This window comes from Candoia aspera, chromosome 1, assembly GCF_035149785.1.
Source record: "Candoia aspera isolate rCanAsp1 chromosome 1, rCanAsp1.hap2, whole genome shotgun sequence".
Classification (NCBI taxonomy): Eukaryota; Metazoa; Chordata; class Lepidosauria; order Squamata; family Boidae; genus Candoia; species Candoia aspera.
Window position 1 is genome coordinate 2,741,422 of NC_086153.1, and position 18,594 is coordinate 2,760,015.

General features: G+C 50.7%; 2 protein-coding genes across 2 annotated transcripts in view; one reads left to right on the forward strand and one right to left on the reverse strand.

The window, feature by feature from the left end:
* PIGL (phosphatidylinositol glycan anchor biosynthesis class L) overlaps nucleotides 1–12,765 on the forward strand; it is a 33,597-nt gene extending 20,832 nt beyond the window's left edge. Inside the window, exons 4-7 of the mRNA XM_063296040.1 lie at nucleotides 1,992–2,059; nucleotides 3,843–3,874; nucleotides 10,411–10,544; nucleotides 11,969–12,765. Of these exons, the coding sequence (XP_063152110.1) occupies nucleotides 1,992–2,059; nucleotides 3,843–3,874; nucleotides 10,411–10,544; nucleotides 11,969–12,067 (333 nt within the window). The 3' untranslated portion in view covers nucleotides 12,068–12,765. The remainder of the gene's footprint in view (nucleotides 1–1,991; nucleotides 2,060–3,842; nucleotides 3,875–10,410; nucleotides 10,545–11,968) is intronic.
* On the reverse strand, nucleotides 12,420–18,288 carry CENPV (centromere protein V). The gene is made up of 5 exons (XM_063296099.1): nucleotides 17,964–18,288; nucleotides 16,519–16,617; nucleotides 16,025–16,094; nucleotides 15,201–15,315; nucleotides 12,420–13,322 (listed from the first exon to the last, which is right to left on the reverse strand). The coding sequence occupies exons 1-5, from the start codon at nucleotides 18,257–18,259 to the stop codon at nucleotides 13,198–13,200; spliced, it is 705 nt and encodes a 234-aa protein (XP_063152169.1). The 5' UTR covers nucleotides 18,260–18,288; the 3' UTR covers nucleotides 12,420–13,197.
* Between the last annotated feature and the right edge of the window lie 306 nt (nucleotides 18,289–18,594).

Genomic DNA, 18,594 nt, shown 5'->3' on the forward strand with positions numbered 1-18,594 from the left:
ACAGAAGCACTCCCTTCTTTATTATCCATTTTTTAGATTTTGACCTAGGTTTTCCTCCAGCTCACCTTCTTCCTTTTTAATCCCCACAACAACCCTGTGAGGTAGGCTGGAGGGGGCACAAAGACCCCCAGGCCATTCCTATGGCTGAAAGTGAAGTCCAACCATCCCCGCCCTGCACCTTTTGCACTAGGAACCCCCAATGAAACCTCTGGTCGTTGCTTGCTGTGGCTGCAAGAATGGGTCAACACAGAGAGCCCCCCAAGATCAGGCTCTGGAGGAACAGAGGACTGGGGTGGCTGCCCCTCACGTACCCCGTGGGTGGCGCAAGGAGTTTAGCTGCTCTCCAAATGTGTGCGAGGGGGAGGGAAAGCTTCAGAAGACCTTTTTCCTTGCTTTTGCTCCACCTTGGTGCAAGCAGGCTGCAAAGGGTTCAGCCGCTGTTACTCATCAACTGAGAAGTAGAACCGGATCAGCAAGAAACCAGGGGGTGTTTTCTCCCTCCTGCCCCACAGAGCAGAGAAGAGGGCAGCGCCCCAAGACGCCATCAGGGGAGGTGCAACGCCCAGACCTCTGGAGGAGGCCCCAGAAGCCCATTTCAGAAGGATTTGCACCAGGGGTGACTGCGGGAAGGGGCCAAAAAAGTCAAAATCTCTTTTTTTTCTAATATGCCTAAATAACAACACATAACAATTCAGGGGAGACCTTAGTATTAAGTATGAAGATAGAAACCTTCATTGTATAACAAAATAATTTAATGCACTTTGCAGCTGTTTATCAATGCTGCACTCAGCTTCAGATGTCCAATTTAAGCAACCTTATGTTTATTAACATTAACAATTCAGAAAGCAGAGTTAATATCAATATAAACTTTTTTTCTCTTATCTCTAATGGTTTAAGTTACCTAAATCATCATACAGGTAGTTCTCACTTAACAACCATTCATTTAGTGATGGTTTGGATTTACAACAGTGCTGGAAGAACTGACTTACGACTGGTCCTCACACTTACGACTATTGCAGCATCCCCAGAGTCACGTGATTGCGATTTGGGTACTTGGCAGCTGGTTTGCATTTATGACCATCACAGCATCCTGTGGTCACATGATCTCCATTTTCAACCTTCCTGGCCAGCTTCTGGCAAGCAAAATCAATGGGGAACCATGTGATTCACTTAACAACCACATGGTTTGCTTAATGCCTGCAGAGATTCATTTTATGACCGCCACAAAAAATTGGGTCGGATTCGCTTAATGACTGGTTCGCTTAGCAACCAAAATTCTGGTCCCAATTGTGGTTGTTAAGTGAGGACTACCTGTAGTGTTGATAGTCTCTGGTTAATACTCTATAAATACCACTGTGCCCAAATAATATAATATAGTACTTGCGTCTTATAATGCAATAAAACAATATTAAAAAAAAAAGAGTCAAGATGGTGGCTGCAACCATGTGATCAAAGCCCTTCCCCTTTTGACATGCAATGTGTATAAAAAAGGGTGGGGCTTCGATTGTAGGGTTGCAGCCACCATCTTGACTTTTTTGACCCCCCGACACCCTGGGTTTTTTTTAGGGACAGCTTACTATATACTGCTACCCACTGAGGAGGTGGCTGCATTTTCCTGCCATTTTTCCATTTTTGCATGTTGGGACCAGACCCGGGGTCAGACAAGGTCAATTTGGCAAAACGAACCTGGAAGAAATGATGGGTCTCAGCCCCAGACCATCTCCTGCCCCAGTGCCCGTTCCTCCTGGGGTGCCCCCTTCTGACAAGTCGTTTTTTTTGTTTTGCTTGCTGCTTTTTTAGTATTTCAAGGCTGGGCTCCGTGCCTGAAGCAGCATCTCTTATCCTGTGGGAACAGAAATCTCTGGAAGCGGCTCTCGATTCATTCTGTGCCCTAGAAATCTCCATCCTGTCTTTCTGTGATGGGTGGAGGGCAGCTACCCCCTGCCCGGGTAAAAATCGCACAATCGCTTTTTGTGGTTCTTCCCCTCCAGGTTGTGACATTCGATGCAAGAGGAGCGAGCGGGCACCGGAACCACCGATCGGTTTACGCCGCCGTCAGGTACGGTCTGCATCCCGTCCAGGAAAGGAAGGTCGTGCCTCCCATCGGTTGTCCTGGGCTGGGGAACCGGCGGCCAGGTGCACTTTAAAAAAAACACGGCAAGAGTTGTATTAGAAAATGTTTGCATCCTGCCCGCACAAGGGAATCCTGGGCTGGAATTTTTGAAAAGAGGTAGCAGGAAACAGACGCACACTGTAGCCTAGCCTTACAAATTGGCAGAGGACTAAGAAAGTGCCTCGACTGGAAATTCCCAGATCCATCTGCAGGCACAATGTGTTGTTCATGCTTTGCCCTGTTCCCTTGGATTTGCCCTGTTGCTTTCCAAGAGGTTGAGTATGTGTTAGACGAGCAATTCCCAGAATTCCCCAGCTAACCCACTCAAGGAATTCTGGGAGTTGCAGTTCCCAGAGTTGCATCTGAAGATGGGCAGTCGTGCAAAATAAATAAATACACTTATCTCAATGGCACCAAGTTGAAGAGGCTGTGCTCTGCTCCAGAGATCTGGTCATGGAAGATCTTCAGAACTAGGAAGTTCCTTCTCCAAGTCCGTCTTCATGCTGCAAGTCCATCTTGCAAATTCGTACACGTTGGGACTTCTGGCGCTCAGAATTCCTAGCCCTCACAGTTATAGGGTCAAGATTTATTTCTTAGATGGCTAGCCTGGGGGCTATATATCCAAGATGATTTTCAGAGCCATGTTCTGGGCTGACAGAATGAGACCAGGCTGCTCCAAAGTTACCCAGGGAGCTGCTTTAGCTGCGCATGGACTTGAATTCAGACCTCCCCAATCCTGATCCAGCGCCTTGACTGCTAGTCCACCCCTTCTGTAAGCTGTCACGTTTCTGAAGGCTGCTTCTGTTGAGCCCTTGGCACAGGATGCAAGGCCCTGTCTCTTACCCACCCACCCGCACCTCTACCATCTTAGACAGATTATAGAGGATAAAAAGTGAATTATAATTTGATGTCAACGGGAAAGCCACACGCTCTTTATCCCTGTTCCCCAAAATTCAGTTGGTCGCGGGCAGCTGTGGCCACCTCTCTCTCTCTCTCTCTCTCTCACACACACACACACACCGTTGAGCTTCAGGGACATACCACTCCCCTAACCACTCGACTTGTCTCGATAATAATGCTACTTTGCACATCTCATGCCACACCTAAGGAGGTGGGTAACTTTGGGGGCACCCCATCTGCGCAGCATGCAGGCATTGTGTAACCGGAGGGCTTGGCAAGGAAAAAAACCTGTTTTGAAGAGGCGGCTGCCCCCTACAGGCCTCTCAGAGCAGCGAGGAGGCGCAGCGTGGGTTAACCAGCCAAAATGTTTTCCTTTTTCCCCACTGCACACTATTCTATCAGGAAGGCACAACAGGATTTCTACTGTTCAGCTTTCCCCTTGCTGCCCAGTTACGGGCAGTGGGAGTTGGAGCTCAGTCATTCCTTGTCTAACCCTCCCACCTGGTGGATGTGCCTGCTCTTTTGGTCCCCTCCAGGGCCAGACGCAGTGGCTGCCCATGCAGGACCAGCAGAGGAGGGCAGCACCCCACAGGGCTGTGCGCCTCCTCCCAAACTGTTGGGAGAAACTTTCTCCTAATGTTTAGCCTAAATCTGCTCCCTTGCAGTTGGATCAGATCCAGGGCCCACGGATGGTGTAGTATGGCCTGCAGGTTAAAAGCTTGCAAGTTAATGAGAGCACTTTTGACCAAATACACCTGTTGAACCACTGGGGTGAGGGGGGCAGCCCCGTAACACTTCTCCTTACCTCTGTCCTGTTTGCTCTTTACAGGTCCCTGCACTCAGAGAGGAAGGCTCTGGAAGGTGGGTGTGCTAATGAGTGAGCAAGGGGCCTCCTTTTCTGCTTCTTTACGTGCACCTGAAAACATTGCTTCACCAGCTGCTTTCTTGTTCATAAAAATATTTTATTAACAAAGCCGTTCGGTTAACAGGGAGAAGCCGTAAATGAAGCCATTAATCTCTAGCGCTCAGACAGACGTTTCTATTTCTCTTGCCAAAAACGTGGGCCAGAAATGGGGAAAAAAAAATAGATGAAGCAAAGAGCATTTACCTTTGAAATACTTACGTATGTCCAGGGATAAGAAGGAACATGGTAGCATTTTTTCAGGCAAACACGTTTTATTCCAAGGCAGAAGCTTTCGTGGGTTGTGGCCTCAAAGCTTCATTCAAAGCTTCTGCCTTGGAATAAAATGTGTTCGCCTGAAAAAATGCTACCACGCTTCTCCTGATTTTTGCCTACCATAAACTAAACACAGCCCCCTGCCTGCAATAGCTTTCCAGTGGAAGATGCTATTCTTTTGCTATTAAATATGCTATCCAAAATCATTCCAGTGAGGCCTTCGGAAAGTTGTGCAGACGCCAGCAATCTCCGCTGTTCTTTTACAAAGATCAGGCATGTCTGAATCCATAGTATGTCCCCTGATGTTGGCCAGTCAGTTTTCCCTGGAAAGTTCACCCCCATCTTTATGTTATAATGGAGCATGATACACTTATCTTCATCTTTCACTTCCTCCTGGTTAGGTCTGCTTGAAAAAGAGGGTGCGTTGACTACTTCAGACGATATTTGAGAAGTGCAACCCACTTTTCTAGGGTGATTGACCAAGATAATGGAGCAGAAGGTCTACGTAGGGGGCAGAATATTTGTGAAGATGAACAAAAGGTCTTCTTGAGATGTCTGGAGGACAGTTGACTGCCTCTTCTTGGAAAGAGGAACTAACGGATACAGGAAGATGGAAAAAATCATCAATAGGTCCTACTAAGTCAGGCCAGTAGGACCTATTGACCTATTTCAATCTTCTTTATTTAATAGTGGTAGATGGGGTTGACCTATTCATTGACCTATTTCAACCTTCTACATTCAATGGTGGTTAGATGGGGTTTTAAGGTGGTAAAGTAGCTTTCCCTGCAGCCACACAGGTATTGGAATAGATTCCTGTGAATGGAGAACCTCCTCTTTTAACTTTTTTAAAGCCCACTTCCCCATCTGGCTTCCCCTCCAGAGATCCATGTCCCTTTTTAGCTGGATATTCCTCCAAACCAGTGTTTCTCAACCTTGGCAACTGGAAGATGTGTGGACTTCAACTCCCAGAATTCCCCAGCCAGCATGGGGAATTCTGGGAATTGAAGTCCACACATCTTCCAGTTGCCAAGGTTGAGAGACACTGCTCTAAACATCGCTCTGCTCTGGCCTCTCCCTGCCACCCACAGCATCTGATGCCTCTTCAATCACAACACCTCTTCCCTGACCCACAGTCACCCCAGGAACACCCAACTCGCTGCTTAGGCTAAGCCGTCCCAAATATAGCTGCCATTCCTGGTGTGTCTTCTTTTGATCTGGCAGGCCAGAATAGTTATCGTATTAAAAGGGGATTTCGGCAAAGGGCTGGTGATGTCAAGGCTTGTGGAGGAGGGGAGCCGAAAGGGCACATCTGTCTGCAGCAGCCCCCTGCCACCTTGTCTGTGAAACGGGGAGATTTTGCAATGCCCAAGGCTGGCCTTGGGCACAGAAAAATCAGACATTCCGTGGCCTCTTTCCTTTCCCCTCCCAAAGTGGGGACAGCCAATGCTCTAATTCTCCCTCTCCTTTTCCAGTTCCAGTCCTTCTCGCTCACCCTGAAAGCCAACTTACAAACAAGCGAAGGGGAGCTTTGCTCCAAAGTATAGGATTGGGAAAAACACAGAGATCTCGCACTTCTACCTCAGTGGGGTGAATGTAGGGCAGCGTCTCCTATCTGGCACCTCTGGGTACGTTGATTATGGTGCCCGTCACAGCCGAGAGTCTGAGATATTTGAAGGGCACCCTGTTGGGAAAGGCAAATTTAGGTTAGTCGCTGCTGTGTGTCCTGACACGGGCAAGGTAAGACAAGTGGGTCAGCCAGAATTCACATGTTGCCCTAAAGCAGCTTGTGGTTGGTTTGGCTCTGATTTAGCGTAATAGGTGTTTGCAGCTGTTGCTGCTTGTAAAACCATGGCTTGTGGACAGCCTTATATGGGAACCCAGCGTAATGGGGTGTTAGAATGACCTTGGGAGACAGGAGGAAGAGCCACAGACTGGATAACCGGTGCATAAAAGGAATCTCAGCCCACAGAAGGAAAAGGGGTATGGAAGCATGTCAGAAGGGACCCTCCCTAGTTTTCGGGAGAGTAACAGGGAGGGGGGAAGCGCTTTCAGACTTGCAAGATTCTGTTACTGGAACCTTACAATAAAGGTAGTGTTAGTACTCAGTTTTGGTTTCCTGTCTGGACTACCTCGAAGGGCTGGCATCAATCTTGCAAGTTTGAATGCGCCTCCCCCCTCCTTGTCCCTGCTTTCATCCTCAAGGGAACTAGGGAGGGTCCAGTCTGAGTCGTTTTCTCAAATTCCATTCCTCCTCTGGACTCAGATTTTGTTTATCTGGCGGTTGCACTGTCTGCGGCTCTTCCTCCTGTCTCCGAAGGTTATCCTTACACCCAGCCAACTGTTTATCCAGTGAAACGTGATTAAACCAGCCATGGCTGGATGTAATGTGTGAGCCCAGCCAGAGTGGTTGCACAAAGCGGAGAACATTCTGAACTGGGCAAAATAGCAGCCTCCTGTAACTTGGTGCCCATAGAAATCTTGGGGTTGCAGGAATCCACTAATCCACTCCCAAGTGGCCACCCATGTCCGAAAGAGAATCCCCCGTTGTTCTAGGCAGGCGATTCCACTATTTAGCAGCTCTCACCATCAGGAAATTCATCCTGAGAATCAGCTGGAAGCTCATTTCTTTTTACTTCAACCCGTTCCCCTTGCTCTACCCCCTGGATCAACAGAGGAGAGGTCCACCCTCTTCCACGTAAAAAACGTTCAGCTATTTGGAGACAGCTTTCGTATCTCCTGTTACCGTTGCAAACTAAACAGACCCTTGCCCTGTTCCTGATACTGCTTGGTTTCCAGTCCTCTTACCAGTCTGGAAACTCCCCCTGCGCCAGCTCCAGATTACCCTTTCCAAGGGTTTCCAAGGGTTTCCAAGGGTTTCCAAGGACATGCCCCAACCCAGACACAGTTCTGCAAGAGCAGCCTAATTAATGATGTTTTCAAGCCTTCGTCTCAGTGGCACGGCTACTAAACTGAACCTGGGCTGTGCGGCTTATGGGGGTGCCCGCAGGGCATGGTGAAAAGAGTCAAGATGGGGGTGCGATGGAGCGATTGGAACGACGGCCTGATGTGCAATCGCTCCATTGCACCCCCCATCTTGACTGTTTGACCACGCCCTGCGGACATCCCTGTTGGCCCCACTAGGTGGACCAGATCAAGAAATCAACTCCATAGGAAGGCTAAAGCTACTTTCCTTGAGGATGGCTGCACAACAGAAGTGTGCAGGTCAGATTGTGCTGGACCCCCTTCCCCTTCTTATACTCCAGCAAATTGGGGAGGTGTCTGCCTGAGCCACTTCCAAATGTTGTCTGGATCTTCTGGACTTAAAAAACATTTCACCCCTTGTTGCCTTGGCAGTGGTGCTTGCCTATGTCCATCAAGGCCATCTTCCCTTGACTGCTTCATTCTGTGAAGGAAATGTAAACAATTAGAGCTACAGCTGAACCTCCCTCAGAGGTCACCTAGTCCACCCCCTCTCTATAAAGAAAAAAGCAACAAAGGCCATCCAATTTCAGCCTAACTATCTCACATCTGCCTTCCAACCCACTGTTAAATAATCATCTTTAGCCAAATCCAGGTTGAGGACAGTACCTCCTGGAGGAAGTCCACCTAGGTGGTTGCTAAGAACCAGCACTGACTTGAGGCACCTAGTTGATCACGTAGTCAAAATCCATTTCCCTGGTGTACCCACCCCTTTGAGGTTGTCCTCTGAAGCCAAAGACAGCTTCTATTCTATCTTCTGCCTGGCACCCCTTCAGAGCTGCAAAGGCTGTCATCTTCTCTGGAGGCAGCGGACTCATTTATTATTTATTTATTATTCCAATTTATATCACCGCCCATCTCCCCCTAAAAAGGGGGACTCTGGGCAGTTTCGATTGTCCTTGTCAGACGCGCACCTCCAAACCCCTTCTCTGCACAAGCTCCAGGCTGCAGGTCCAGACATTAGGAATAACATGGAGACGGGAGGAAGTCCAGCCCCTTCAAGGCAGGAATTCCCTGCAAATACTGAGAGGTCTCCCTGGGAGGGGGGAAATGCTTCTCTTCCCCTTTTTAGAAACAGTGCAAGCTTGCAAGGAAAGAAAGAGGAAAGGAAGGCCTGTTTGAAAGTCAGCATCCTGGGTGAGATGGTGCCATCTGTTGGCTTTTCCGCTGAGGACGTGGACTGCGTTACGGCAATTTTCCAGTGCCCGCCTGTCTCTCTGTTGGCTTTCTGCCACAGGGCAAAGTCCCTCCTTCTCAGCGAGGCTTTGTTACTGCTTGAGATAAAATTTTTGCTGGAACATTTGTCTCTTAGCTGCTTGTATTTCAACCATGTTAGGCTTACCCTTCAGCAGGGCTTGACTTCTGAGAGGAAGTAGGGCTGCTGTTAATTATTTGGTTTTCTGCTCAGAACATCCTGCGTGGAGAGGTGGATGCAAATGTTGTATTCACACCCTACACACAGTCACTCTCAAAGTAGGAATCAAGATAGAATATTGGATGGATGGATGGATGGATGGATGGATGGATGGATGGTGCTGCAGTCAAGTTGGAGCTGATGATGAGCAATCACACAGACAGATTTTCTCTGTGATGGTCTGTCCCTAACCTGGTCCTTCAGCTCTCCCAATGGCGCACCCATCGCCACCGTCACTGAGTCCCTCCATCTTGCTGCTGGTCGTCCTCTTCTTCTCTTTCCTTCCACCTTTCCCATGATTATGGACTTCTCCAGAGAGCCTTAGGGGTCTTTGCAAAATGTGTCCAAAGCAGGATAGTTTGAGCCTGGTGATTTGTGCCTTGAGGGAGAACCCTGGGTTGATGTGTTTGATGATCCATCGGTTTGTTTCCTTGGCTGTCCATGGTCTTCTCAGGAGTCTTCTCCAACCCCAAAGTCCAAAAGCATCAATGCTCTTCTTCTCTTCCTTCTTCAAACTCCAACTGTCACTTCCCTAAAGTGTCACAGGGAATATCGTTGCTTGCACGATTCTGATCTTTGTAGATATAAACCAGAGTTTCTCAGCCTTGGCAACTTTAAGATGGGTGGACTTCAGCTCCCAGAATCCCCCACCCAGCAAAGATGGGTGGACTTCAACTCCCAGAATCCCCCACCCAGCAAAGATGGGTGGACTTCAACTCCCAGAACTCCCCAGCTGGCTCACAGCATCTGAACAAGCTGTACAGTAAAACATAACACTCAGCTAGTAATACTGTTAGTAATCAGTACTTGAGGTGGTAAAACAAGCTGCTTCTCCAGGATTAGACCTTTGCTTTCCATACACGCTGAGCCTCCGATTCCCAGTCCTTCCAGCCCAGAGCCTCATGGGCAGGAAATGAGGTGGTCATACTCTGTTAAGTATGGAGGCCTGCAAGTCGAACACATGCGGAGAACACCACCTTTGAGAAGGTTTCTGAATGCATGTACCCGGGGAAAAGTGCAACTGATTATAGGGTTTCTGTGTTTTGCCCGGTGCTGCTGCTGGTGATTTTTAAATATGTTTTGGGGTTTTTTTTTGCTTTCTGTGGTCTTTATAAAAAAAATTGGCGTAGCAAGTAGCTTGTTAGTTATCATGCTGACATTAAAGATGTAGGAAAAGCGTAAAATTTCCAGTGAACAAATTTTATTGAAAGGCATCAGCTTTTCAGCAACAGTTATCATTGGAAAAGATGCTACCGGACTCCTTCTGATATTTGTAACGTCATTAGGCACCCTTGTTCCAAAAGGACGATAAGGTGAACAAAACGTAGTAAGAGAAAAAAAAAACCCACCCCAAAATATAAGAAAATATACCCAACAAAATGTAATGTAAATCCTATACCAGTCTAGCCACTTAATTGTAACCGGTGAAGTGCAGCTCGCCAAAGCTGGTGCCTTTTCATAAAACCTGTTTGTCAGAAAAGGGGCTGCCAGATTCCTTCTGATTTTTGGCTCAGTTGCACTAACACGGCTCTCCTACAGCCTCTAAAAGTGCGGGATGTTAATTCTTAGAAAGATACAGAAATCTTTTCATTAGCTCAGAGTAGACTTGCCTTGGAGCGCACAACAGAACCCCGCTGGATTAATATTTAGCCATGAATAAACATGTCTCCTACATCTAACCTGAAGTGGTAACCCTGGGCCAATTTCACCTTAGAAATCTCACTGGGCCAAGTGGGACTTGCTTTATAACTCGTTTCTCATTGTCTTCTCGGTGAGAAGACAAAGGTGTGTGTTGGATTTCCCCTGCTGTTCCTGTTTCTCACCCAGGCTGTCAGTTCCTTATCCTTGAGACAGTGAATGTTTTCCGGAAATATATGTCCCTCTTGGATGCCCCCCTCAGCTGCTACACAAACCAGGATGTCCTCTTTATATTGACGGAAAAAGAAACAGAACTGGCCAAGGTAAGAGCATCCCATGACATCTTCATTCCAATCCAGGAACATCCCCAGCAACTGGCTTCCACATGCAGGATGATTTGGAGGGCCAGGCTCAGCCTGTTTTAGTGCTGTAGGCTTTCACAGCCCACCACTGTTGAGCAGTGTTGAGATTCTGGGTTTAGCAACTGAGGTCTAGGCAGCAGATTTTGCTGGCAACTGTGGCTGGCATCTTCAGACGCCCTTGCCTCTGAAGATGCCAGCCACAGTTGCCAGCAAAACATCAGGAAATCTGCTGTCTAGACCAGTGTTTCTCAAGCTTGGCAACTTGAGGGTGTGTGGACTTCAACTCCCAGAATGGCTGGGGAATTCTGGGAGTTGAAGTCCACACATCTTCAGCTGCCAAAGTTGAGAAACACTGGTCTAGACCATGGTCGCTAATCCCCAAAGCTCAACACTGCCCAGCCTTTTTTAGGCTTGTGCTGAGCAAAGGCCCTTCACCCATCCTCACTTCAACCTTCTCTGCAAACCCTTGTTTGCCATGGGAGGAGGAAAACGAATGCCCAAGCAAAGTGTGCTGGCCAGCATCTGCATCTGGCCCAGCGAACCCAAACAGCAGAGGCTCAGTGTTCTAAATTGGCAGCTGGTGTGACTGTCTGCACAGGGATCCCCGGTGACGTGAGGTTGACTCAGATCCCAAAATCTGCTTTGTTTTATTTTTAAAACATATTCAGGAGAGGAGGGGAGTAACGAAACAAGCCATAAAGCAAGAAACTTGAGGTGATTGACCACGCATAGCCTCCAGAGCAAAGTCCCTCCATCCGGTGGCTGGAGAATTCCAGCCAGCAAGTAAAAAACTGATCGAAGTTTTTGTCTATCCAGGTCGTCACTTCCCCCTCTGCAGGAGGGGATCTCCCCAATCCTGTGCAGATACTCCACCCCCAGGCTAGTCATCCATCCAGAGGAGCAGATGCTCTGCCCGGAAGCCCCTTCCCCAATAGGAAAGGACAGTGTCTTCCACCAAGTTCCTTCCACCATGCCCAGTTTTGCTCTTGTCCTCTTGCCAGAGTTTCAGGATCAGCCCTTTCTTAGAGATGGCAGGAACTGACTCTGCTCCTTCTGCCCCGTAATGGAGCCCTGGGCCTTCAGACAGGCTTTCTGGAGTGGGAAAGCTTAGTCTGGCCTGGGGGTCCTCTGACCTCTGGGGAAACATCAAGACCCTACTTGCTTGCCAATCCCAGCAAGAAAACAACTATTCTGCTCTTAAGTTCTCACCGTAAGTCAAGTCACCCTTCAGGCGTGCCATTCGCTGAATTGGGGCGGGGGGGCTCTTGACGTACCCCTCAACTCAGCCACAATGACCTGTGGTTTCTCCGCCTCATCCAAAGCACCACCCCCTTGGGGTTCTCCTTGCGTACAAGGCCGGAGTCTGATGGCGTCTCTCTTTCCAGAGGGCGATGCAGTGCCACCACAGCCAACTCCTCTGGTTCCGCCGCCTGTATGTGATGTTCTCACGCTACATGGTGATCAATTCGCTGCTTTTCCTCTAACGGGGAAGAGATTTCAGATGAACTGGTGACACACACAGAGAGGGAGGAAGACTCGGCTCCCCGGGGCCCGGCCGCATGGGAAAATGGAACGGGACGTGCTCCGGACGGACCGGCCTTCTGCGTGGGAAGCCGTGCCCAGCCCGCTGCCAACGCGGCGTTCTTCCACAAGGCGTCACAAATTTCTCCTTCCAGCTGCCACTTACGATGTTCTTGTTGTGGCGATGGGCACGCAAGAAACCACTGGGGAGCGCCCCTCGACTCCTTCAACTTGGGCACGAGTGCAGTGTGTATTGTGCAGAAGGATGGGGGACGACACCCCTCCTTCGAAGGTATTGAAATACAGGACCAATGCTTTAAAAATATGTTTTTTTATTTTTTCCAAAACGAGTCAAGAGTTTCCTCAAAAGTGAGAAGTGTCCTTTGGGACAAGGCAACTCAAGGACTGCATTCATACCGAACCCTAAACCTGATTACTGAATTAATCCACATTTCTCAATTCACACAGTACACAAAGACATTCCCCCCGGCCCTCCAAGACAAACCAAGCTTCTTACGCTGTGCGGATCCAGGCACTAGGTCTGCAGCTGACCGAGTTAAGCCCGTCCTAAAAATAGGCTTCTAGAGCAGCTATTCTAAGCACCGTGATGGAGCAGCGCCTCCTCCGAAGGAAACGGACCTGCCAAAAAACGTGTTCCTTTCTTTTTTTTTTTTAAAAAAAAATGGAAATCATCTCCAAATCCCCAGGCTGTCTTGCCAAGGCAAGGCTCCTGGCTAGATGGAACCCAAGGCTGAAAATAGGACACCTCAAAGGAATTTCTCCTCTGGATCTTTGCACATTAGCAAGCACTTCAGTGTATTTTTGGGGCCTCACAGTGTTTTAATCTTTTTTTCCCCCTAAATGCTCCTTTTCTCAGTATAAGAAAGCTGCAATTCTCTTTGGGGGGAGGGTGCAGGATTGAGATAATCCTGTTTCTATACAGCTAGCCTATCGATGGGGAAAATGGGCAGTTAACTGTGGAGAAGTTCACCAAAATGGCACGGTTCTGTTTCCTAAATGAATCCAGGGTTAAGGGGAGGGGAGGGGAGAAGAGAGGACCCACTGAGTGTCTGTGTTTCCAGAACAGGGAAGGTCACGGTTTCGACATATTCCTGATGGTGGGATGGGCCTTCACCGCTTTCTCCCACTCTTTGCCATTAATGGGCTCCACTGTGATCTTGGTGATGGTCCCCTCGTCCAGGCAGTGCGGAGCGATTCCTGCAAAGAGACAGACAGCCGTAGCAGAGGAGGCAGGGCCGTCCTCTCCCCTGCACAAGGGTGCTCCCTCTGGCAGACTAGGTCTTAAGTGGAGAGCATGTTTCGCTCCTGGGATTGAAGCAGGCGCTGGGCTGGTGGGTGTGCAGAAGGGCCAGGATAAGAGATCCAGCTTTGCTCACGTTCTGTGAAGTTATCTGGAGCTGTAATGGTGTGTGGGAAAGACCTTGGGAGACTGGGTGAAGAGATGGTGCCAAAGAAATGGTCAGATAAGAGGGGGCATAGCCCGCAGCTGCATAATGGGTGGAGAAAGAGGCTCAGAAGGGACCCTCCCTAGTTTCTCAGGCTGTAAAGGAAATGGCGGGAGAATTGTACTTTCAGACCTGCAAGATTCTGTCAATGTAGCTTTACAATAAAGTAGAATTAGCTCATCTGGTTGTGCTACCTGTCTGGTTTACCCTGAGATGCCGACAGGAGCAGGGATGTTGGAAATGGGAGGGAGGGGGGAGCACTGAAACGTTTTCCTTCCACCCCATAGCTGTCCCCCAGAGTGCTGATGTCCTGCTGCTCTTCCCAGCAGGACATGAGCAATTGCTTTTGCAGCATTAAAAAAAAAAAAAGGTGAAATTCTGGGATGGTTCAATGGCAAAAACTGTTGCTGAAGTTCACTACACCCACAGATTGCTCTCCTAGAATACTTTGTTCAGTACCGGAATTCTGAAATTTCAGAAGGCTGCAAATGGCAATTTAATATTCGCCTGGAACAGCCTTTTTTCACTCTTGCATTCCGAAGAGAGAGATCTTTGACCCAAAGATGTGCAGAGGTGGAGATGCACCTGCATGTGTAACACACACAGACAGACACACTCCCTCATGACAACCCCGAGCCTAAAAAAGGTAAGGCACTGCTAAACTTGTGGCAGATAATGTCCAAATAAATGCTCTCTGGGGACAATTCTTTTGCACACCTGATCTGAAAGGGCCTGTTATTAAAGGTTTCACTGCCCGAGGCATCTTATTTCATTGTTACAAAACAAAAGACTAGTAAAAGGTGGGATCACCAAGGGCTATGGCATGGGGGAACCCTTTTGGAGTGATGATAGATAACAGCAGGCTAAGAAAAGTTCAGGGACCAAACAGGAAGGGGCGAGTTGCACGAGACAAGCTGAGATCCAAATACAGGCAGTCCTCACTTAACGATCACATTTGGGAGCGGAATTTTGGTTGCTAAGCAAAGTGGTCATTAAGTGAATCCGACCTGATTTCACCACCTCTTTGTGGCAGCCATTAAGCAAATCACCACAGGCATTAAGCGAACCACGTGGTCGTTAAGTGAATCACATGGTTCCCCGTTGATTTTGCATGCCAGAAGCCAGTCGGGAAGGTCGAAAATGGCAGTGACATGACCACGGGACGCTGCGACCGTCATAAATGCAAGGTTGCCAAGCGCCCAAATCGTGATCACGTGACTGCAGAGATGCTGTGGCAGTTGTGTGAAGACCAGTCGTAAGTTGGGTTTTTCAGCACCATTGTAAATCTGAACTGTCACTAAACAAATGGTGGTTAAGTCAGGACTACCTGTACACTCTTCATGATTTATCCATGGAATGAACAGGGTGTGGCTACAGGGTGTCTTTTCTTTGTCCGTTTTTTGCAATAAAACACTTTTAACAGGTACGAAATATGTGAGTGCCACGTTGCAATTCTGCAAAAATGGAATAGCTCTCACAGAATGTGGCTCTCACATCTGCCACAGCCTGAGAAAACTGAAGTGGAGAATAACTGGGGGTGTAGAAAGATTACGGATTCATTTCTGAGACGGAAGAGCAGCATTAGAGACACCTGACATCTGCCCACCCTTTGCCCCACATCATATCTTACCGTAGCCATCTGGATTGGAACGGGGGGTGTAAAAGCTCTGGACGCCGCACGTCTTGCAAAAAGTGTGCTGGGCACAGTGAGTGTTGAAGGTATACGTGGAGAGACTGTCAGCACCCTTGAGGGCAAGAAGACACATTATGCGGGTGTTTGGGGAAAAAGCTTCAAGAATTTTATGAGCGTCTTTACTGTGATTCTGGAGGATCTGTGCAATAGTGGGAGTATCTACCTATGGATGTGTCGGGTTCTCCATCTCCGGAGGTTTTTAAGAGGCTGGGCAGTCACCCTCCCTCCAGGATGGTTGAATTAAGTTTGCCTACACCTTGCAGGGAATTGGATTGGGATGGGGTTTTTCAACCTTGGCAACTTTAAGAAGTGTGGACTTCAACTCCCAGAATTCTGGGAGTTGAAGTCCACACATCTTAAAGTTGCCAAGTTTGGGAAACACTCAACTAGATGATCCTCATGGTTCCTTCAACTCTACAATTCTACGTTTCCAAACGAGATTGTATACATGGGCTCAGAAGATGGTATGTATAAATATGTGCCATGAAAGCTGCGGCAGGTTCGGATCCCGCCAGGGATGCCTGGATCCTGTCCCTTGCAATCTGATTCTCAGTAGATCCACCAGTAATGCTAACAGACCCTTTTCCCGTGCTGAGCCAGTGTAAGGTCCCCGAGTGTGGATCCCAACTAAACCTTTTGGTGAGCTGGTAAACAGGGTGGTGGTCTCTCCAGAAAGCCTCAGGTTTTCCAGCCCTCCAAAGGGAAACGGGGGAATAACCCTACCACGCTTTAGTCGACACCCCTACCCAGCCCCTTCTTACCTTCAGCAGCTTGAAGTGTGAGGCAGGCACAATGAAATGCCTGTTCTGCTTCTTAACGCAGATGCTGCAGCTGGAGGAGGGAAGGGGGAGAAGAGGAAGACATGTGAATTGGGAAGGACTCTCTCAACCAGATGCTTCGACCACAAGGGGAAGCCTGCAAGTGAAAAAAAAAGGGAGTCTGGTGGCCCCTTTTTCCACCTCACCAATTTTATTCAAAGGCAGAAGCGTTTGAGAGCTTTCGGAAAAAGGGGCTACCAGGCGCCTCCTGATTTTTGGCGAGCACAGACTAACACAGTGTTCCTCCCACAGGAGAAAGAAAAAAGAAAATGCTGGCCAGGGGCCTTCTTTGCATTCCATTTCACAACTCCCTAATTTCACCCTGGATGTAACCCCACAGCGGGAACCTCTGGAAAGACTCTGCTGGCCCAAACCGCTGTGAATCAACCTGCTTTTTTGCAGCCTCCTCAAGGGGCCGAGCATCTGCTGATACTTACTTGCAGTCAAAGACGTGGAGGTTATCGGAGGCCCAGACCTCAAACCGGACAGCCCCGCAGTGGCAGCCTCCCGTGTGTTTCACCAGCCCTTGGTACTCGCTGCAGAGAGAGAGATCCGTTACTGATTGTGGTTGGAGCCGATGAGTTCCAGTGACTACCTGGGGGCTTTGGTGAAAAGAACGCGGCCTGCTCTGGGACTGCTTTGGCTCCTGCAACCAATAATCCCGTTTCCTAATGGCAGAGGCACTCCAGAATTCAGGGAATTCTGGGAGCTGAAGTCCACACATCTGAAAGTTGCCAGGGTTGAGAAACACTGCACTACAGGTAGTCCTTGATTAACGACCACAATTGAGACTGGAATTTCGGTTGCTAAGCGAAGCAGTCATTAGGCGAATCCAACCCAATTTTACGACCTTTTTTGTGGTGGCCGTTAAGTGAATCACCATGGTCATTAAGCGAGCTGCATGGATGTTAAGCAAACCACGCGGTTCCCCGTTGATTTTGCTTGCCAGAAGCCAGTCGGGAAGGTTGAAAATGGCAATCACGCGACCACGGGATGTGGCAATGGTCATAAATGCAAACCCGTTGCCTAGCACCCAAATCGTGATCACGTGACCACAGGGACCACAGGGACGCTGCGGCGGTCGTGAGCACTGGTTGTAAGTTGTTTTTTTTGGCACCGTCGTAAGTCTGAACCATCACTAAACAAATGATCATTAAGTGAGGACAACCTGTAGTGTATGTGGACTCAAGCTGCTCATGGACCAGAATACAACCACTAGTGGTTGGAAGAATGGAATTAGGGAGAATTAGCGTTTTGCCCTGGAGCCACGGTTCCTCCTTGCACACAAGACAGCCCTTTCTCTCCAGCTCCCTGTCTTCTTGGCACAGCCCTCCAGGGCAGCGTCTCCCAGGTGCCCGGGCCTTCCCCTCCTCTGGTCCCCAGGGAGCAGGGCTGGTGGCTGCCCCGAGGGCATCCAGGCCAGGGGCCTCTTCCCGACCTCCAGAGGTTGCCAGCTGAGCCCAGGGCAGCGAGACCCACCGTGCGGGCTCCTCCGGGGCCAAGAGACGGGGACACCGTCTGGGGCTCTGGAGGCGGAGGGAGGCCGCCCGGTCCAGGGAAGCCCCCTCGCTCAGAGAGCCCCAGGCGCTGCTCCGGCGCGGGGGCGACGTTTCCTCCCCGAGGGTCCCTCTCGGGCAAAGCCTGCTGGCGGGCTGCTGCATTCGCCTCCGGGGGCCGCCCGGCTGTCCCTTCCCCGGGCCCTCTTGCTCCCCGGGGGGGCCCGCCAGCGGCGACGGGGCGGGGGGCCCCCGGCCGGCCCCCCTCCCGAGCGCCGAGAGCCCAGGCCAGCCGGGCGTCCGAGGCGCTTCCCCGGGCCGCTCCCGCAGCGGGGCGCGGGACGGGGGGCGGGGGCGTGGCCGGGCCCGCGCCCGCCGCTACTCACAAGGCGTCCAGCAGGAGCTTCGCCGCCTCCTCGCAGCTCACCCGCTGCCGCCGCTGGAACTGCAGCCAGCGCTCCCGCTGCGCGCCCAGCGCCAGCGCCAGGGCCGGCCCGCCCGGCTCGCCCCCCGCCGCCGCCGCCGCCGCCGGGCCCTGCGCCTTGGGCGGCTTCCTGGGCGGCGCCCGGGCCGCGCTCGGCGAGCCCCGCTCCCGGGCAGCGGGCGCCGGCGGCGTCCTCCGGCGGCCCGAGGGGGCCTTGGGCGCCGCCGACTCCGCCGGGGACCGCCGCGCCTTCCCCATCCTGCTCGCCGCTCCTGCTGCGCTGCCGGGCCGGCCGCTGGAGGGCGGGCCAGCCCCGCGCCCGGCGGAGGAAGCCCCGCGCGGCCGGGGAAGGCGAGGCGGGGCCGGGCCGGGCCGGGGCGCCGCGGACGGGGTCTCTCGGAAGGGAGGGAGGCGCGGAGGAGCCCCCGGAAAGCTCCGTCGGGGCCTCGCAAGGGCGGGGGGGCGCGGCTGGGCTCCCACCCGGCGCCCCCCGCGCACCATCCGCCGCGGCGGCCTCCCCGCGGGAGACCGAGCCAGTTCGGAGTGGCTTTCCTCGGGCTTGCGAACTAGAGGCAGCCCCGGCCGGTCTTGGC

Bases quoted from the DNA above. Each gene is read 5' to 3' on its own strand.
- CENPV (XM_063296099.1), bottom strand. From the start codon at position 18,259: ATGGGGAAGGCGCGGCGGTCCCCGGCGGAGTCGGCGGCGCCCAAGGCC. The intron at 16,618-17,963 runs GTGAGTAGCGGC...CTCTCTCTGCAG, and splicing joins AAGCTCCTGCTGGACGCCTT to CGAGTACCAAGGGCTGGTGA. The intron at 15,316-16,024 runs GTAAGAAGGGGC...CTTGCCCTCAAG, and splicing joins CACACTTCAAGCTGCTGAAG to GGTGCTGACAGTCTCTCCAC.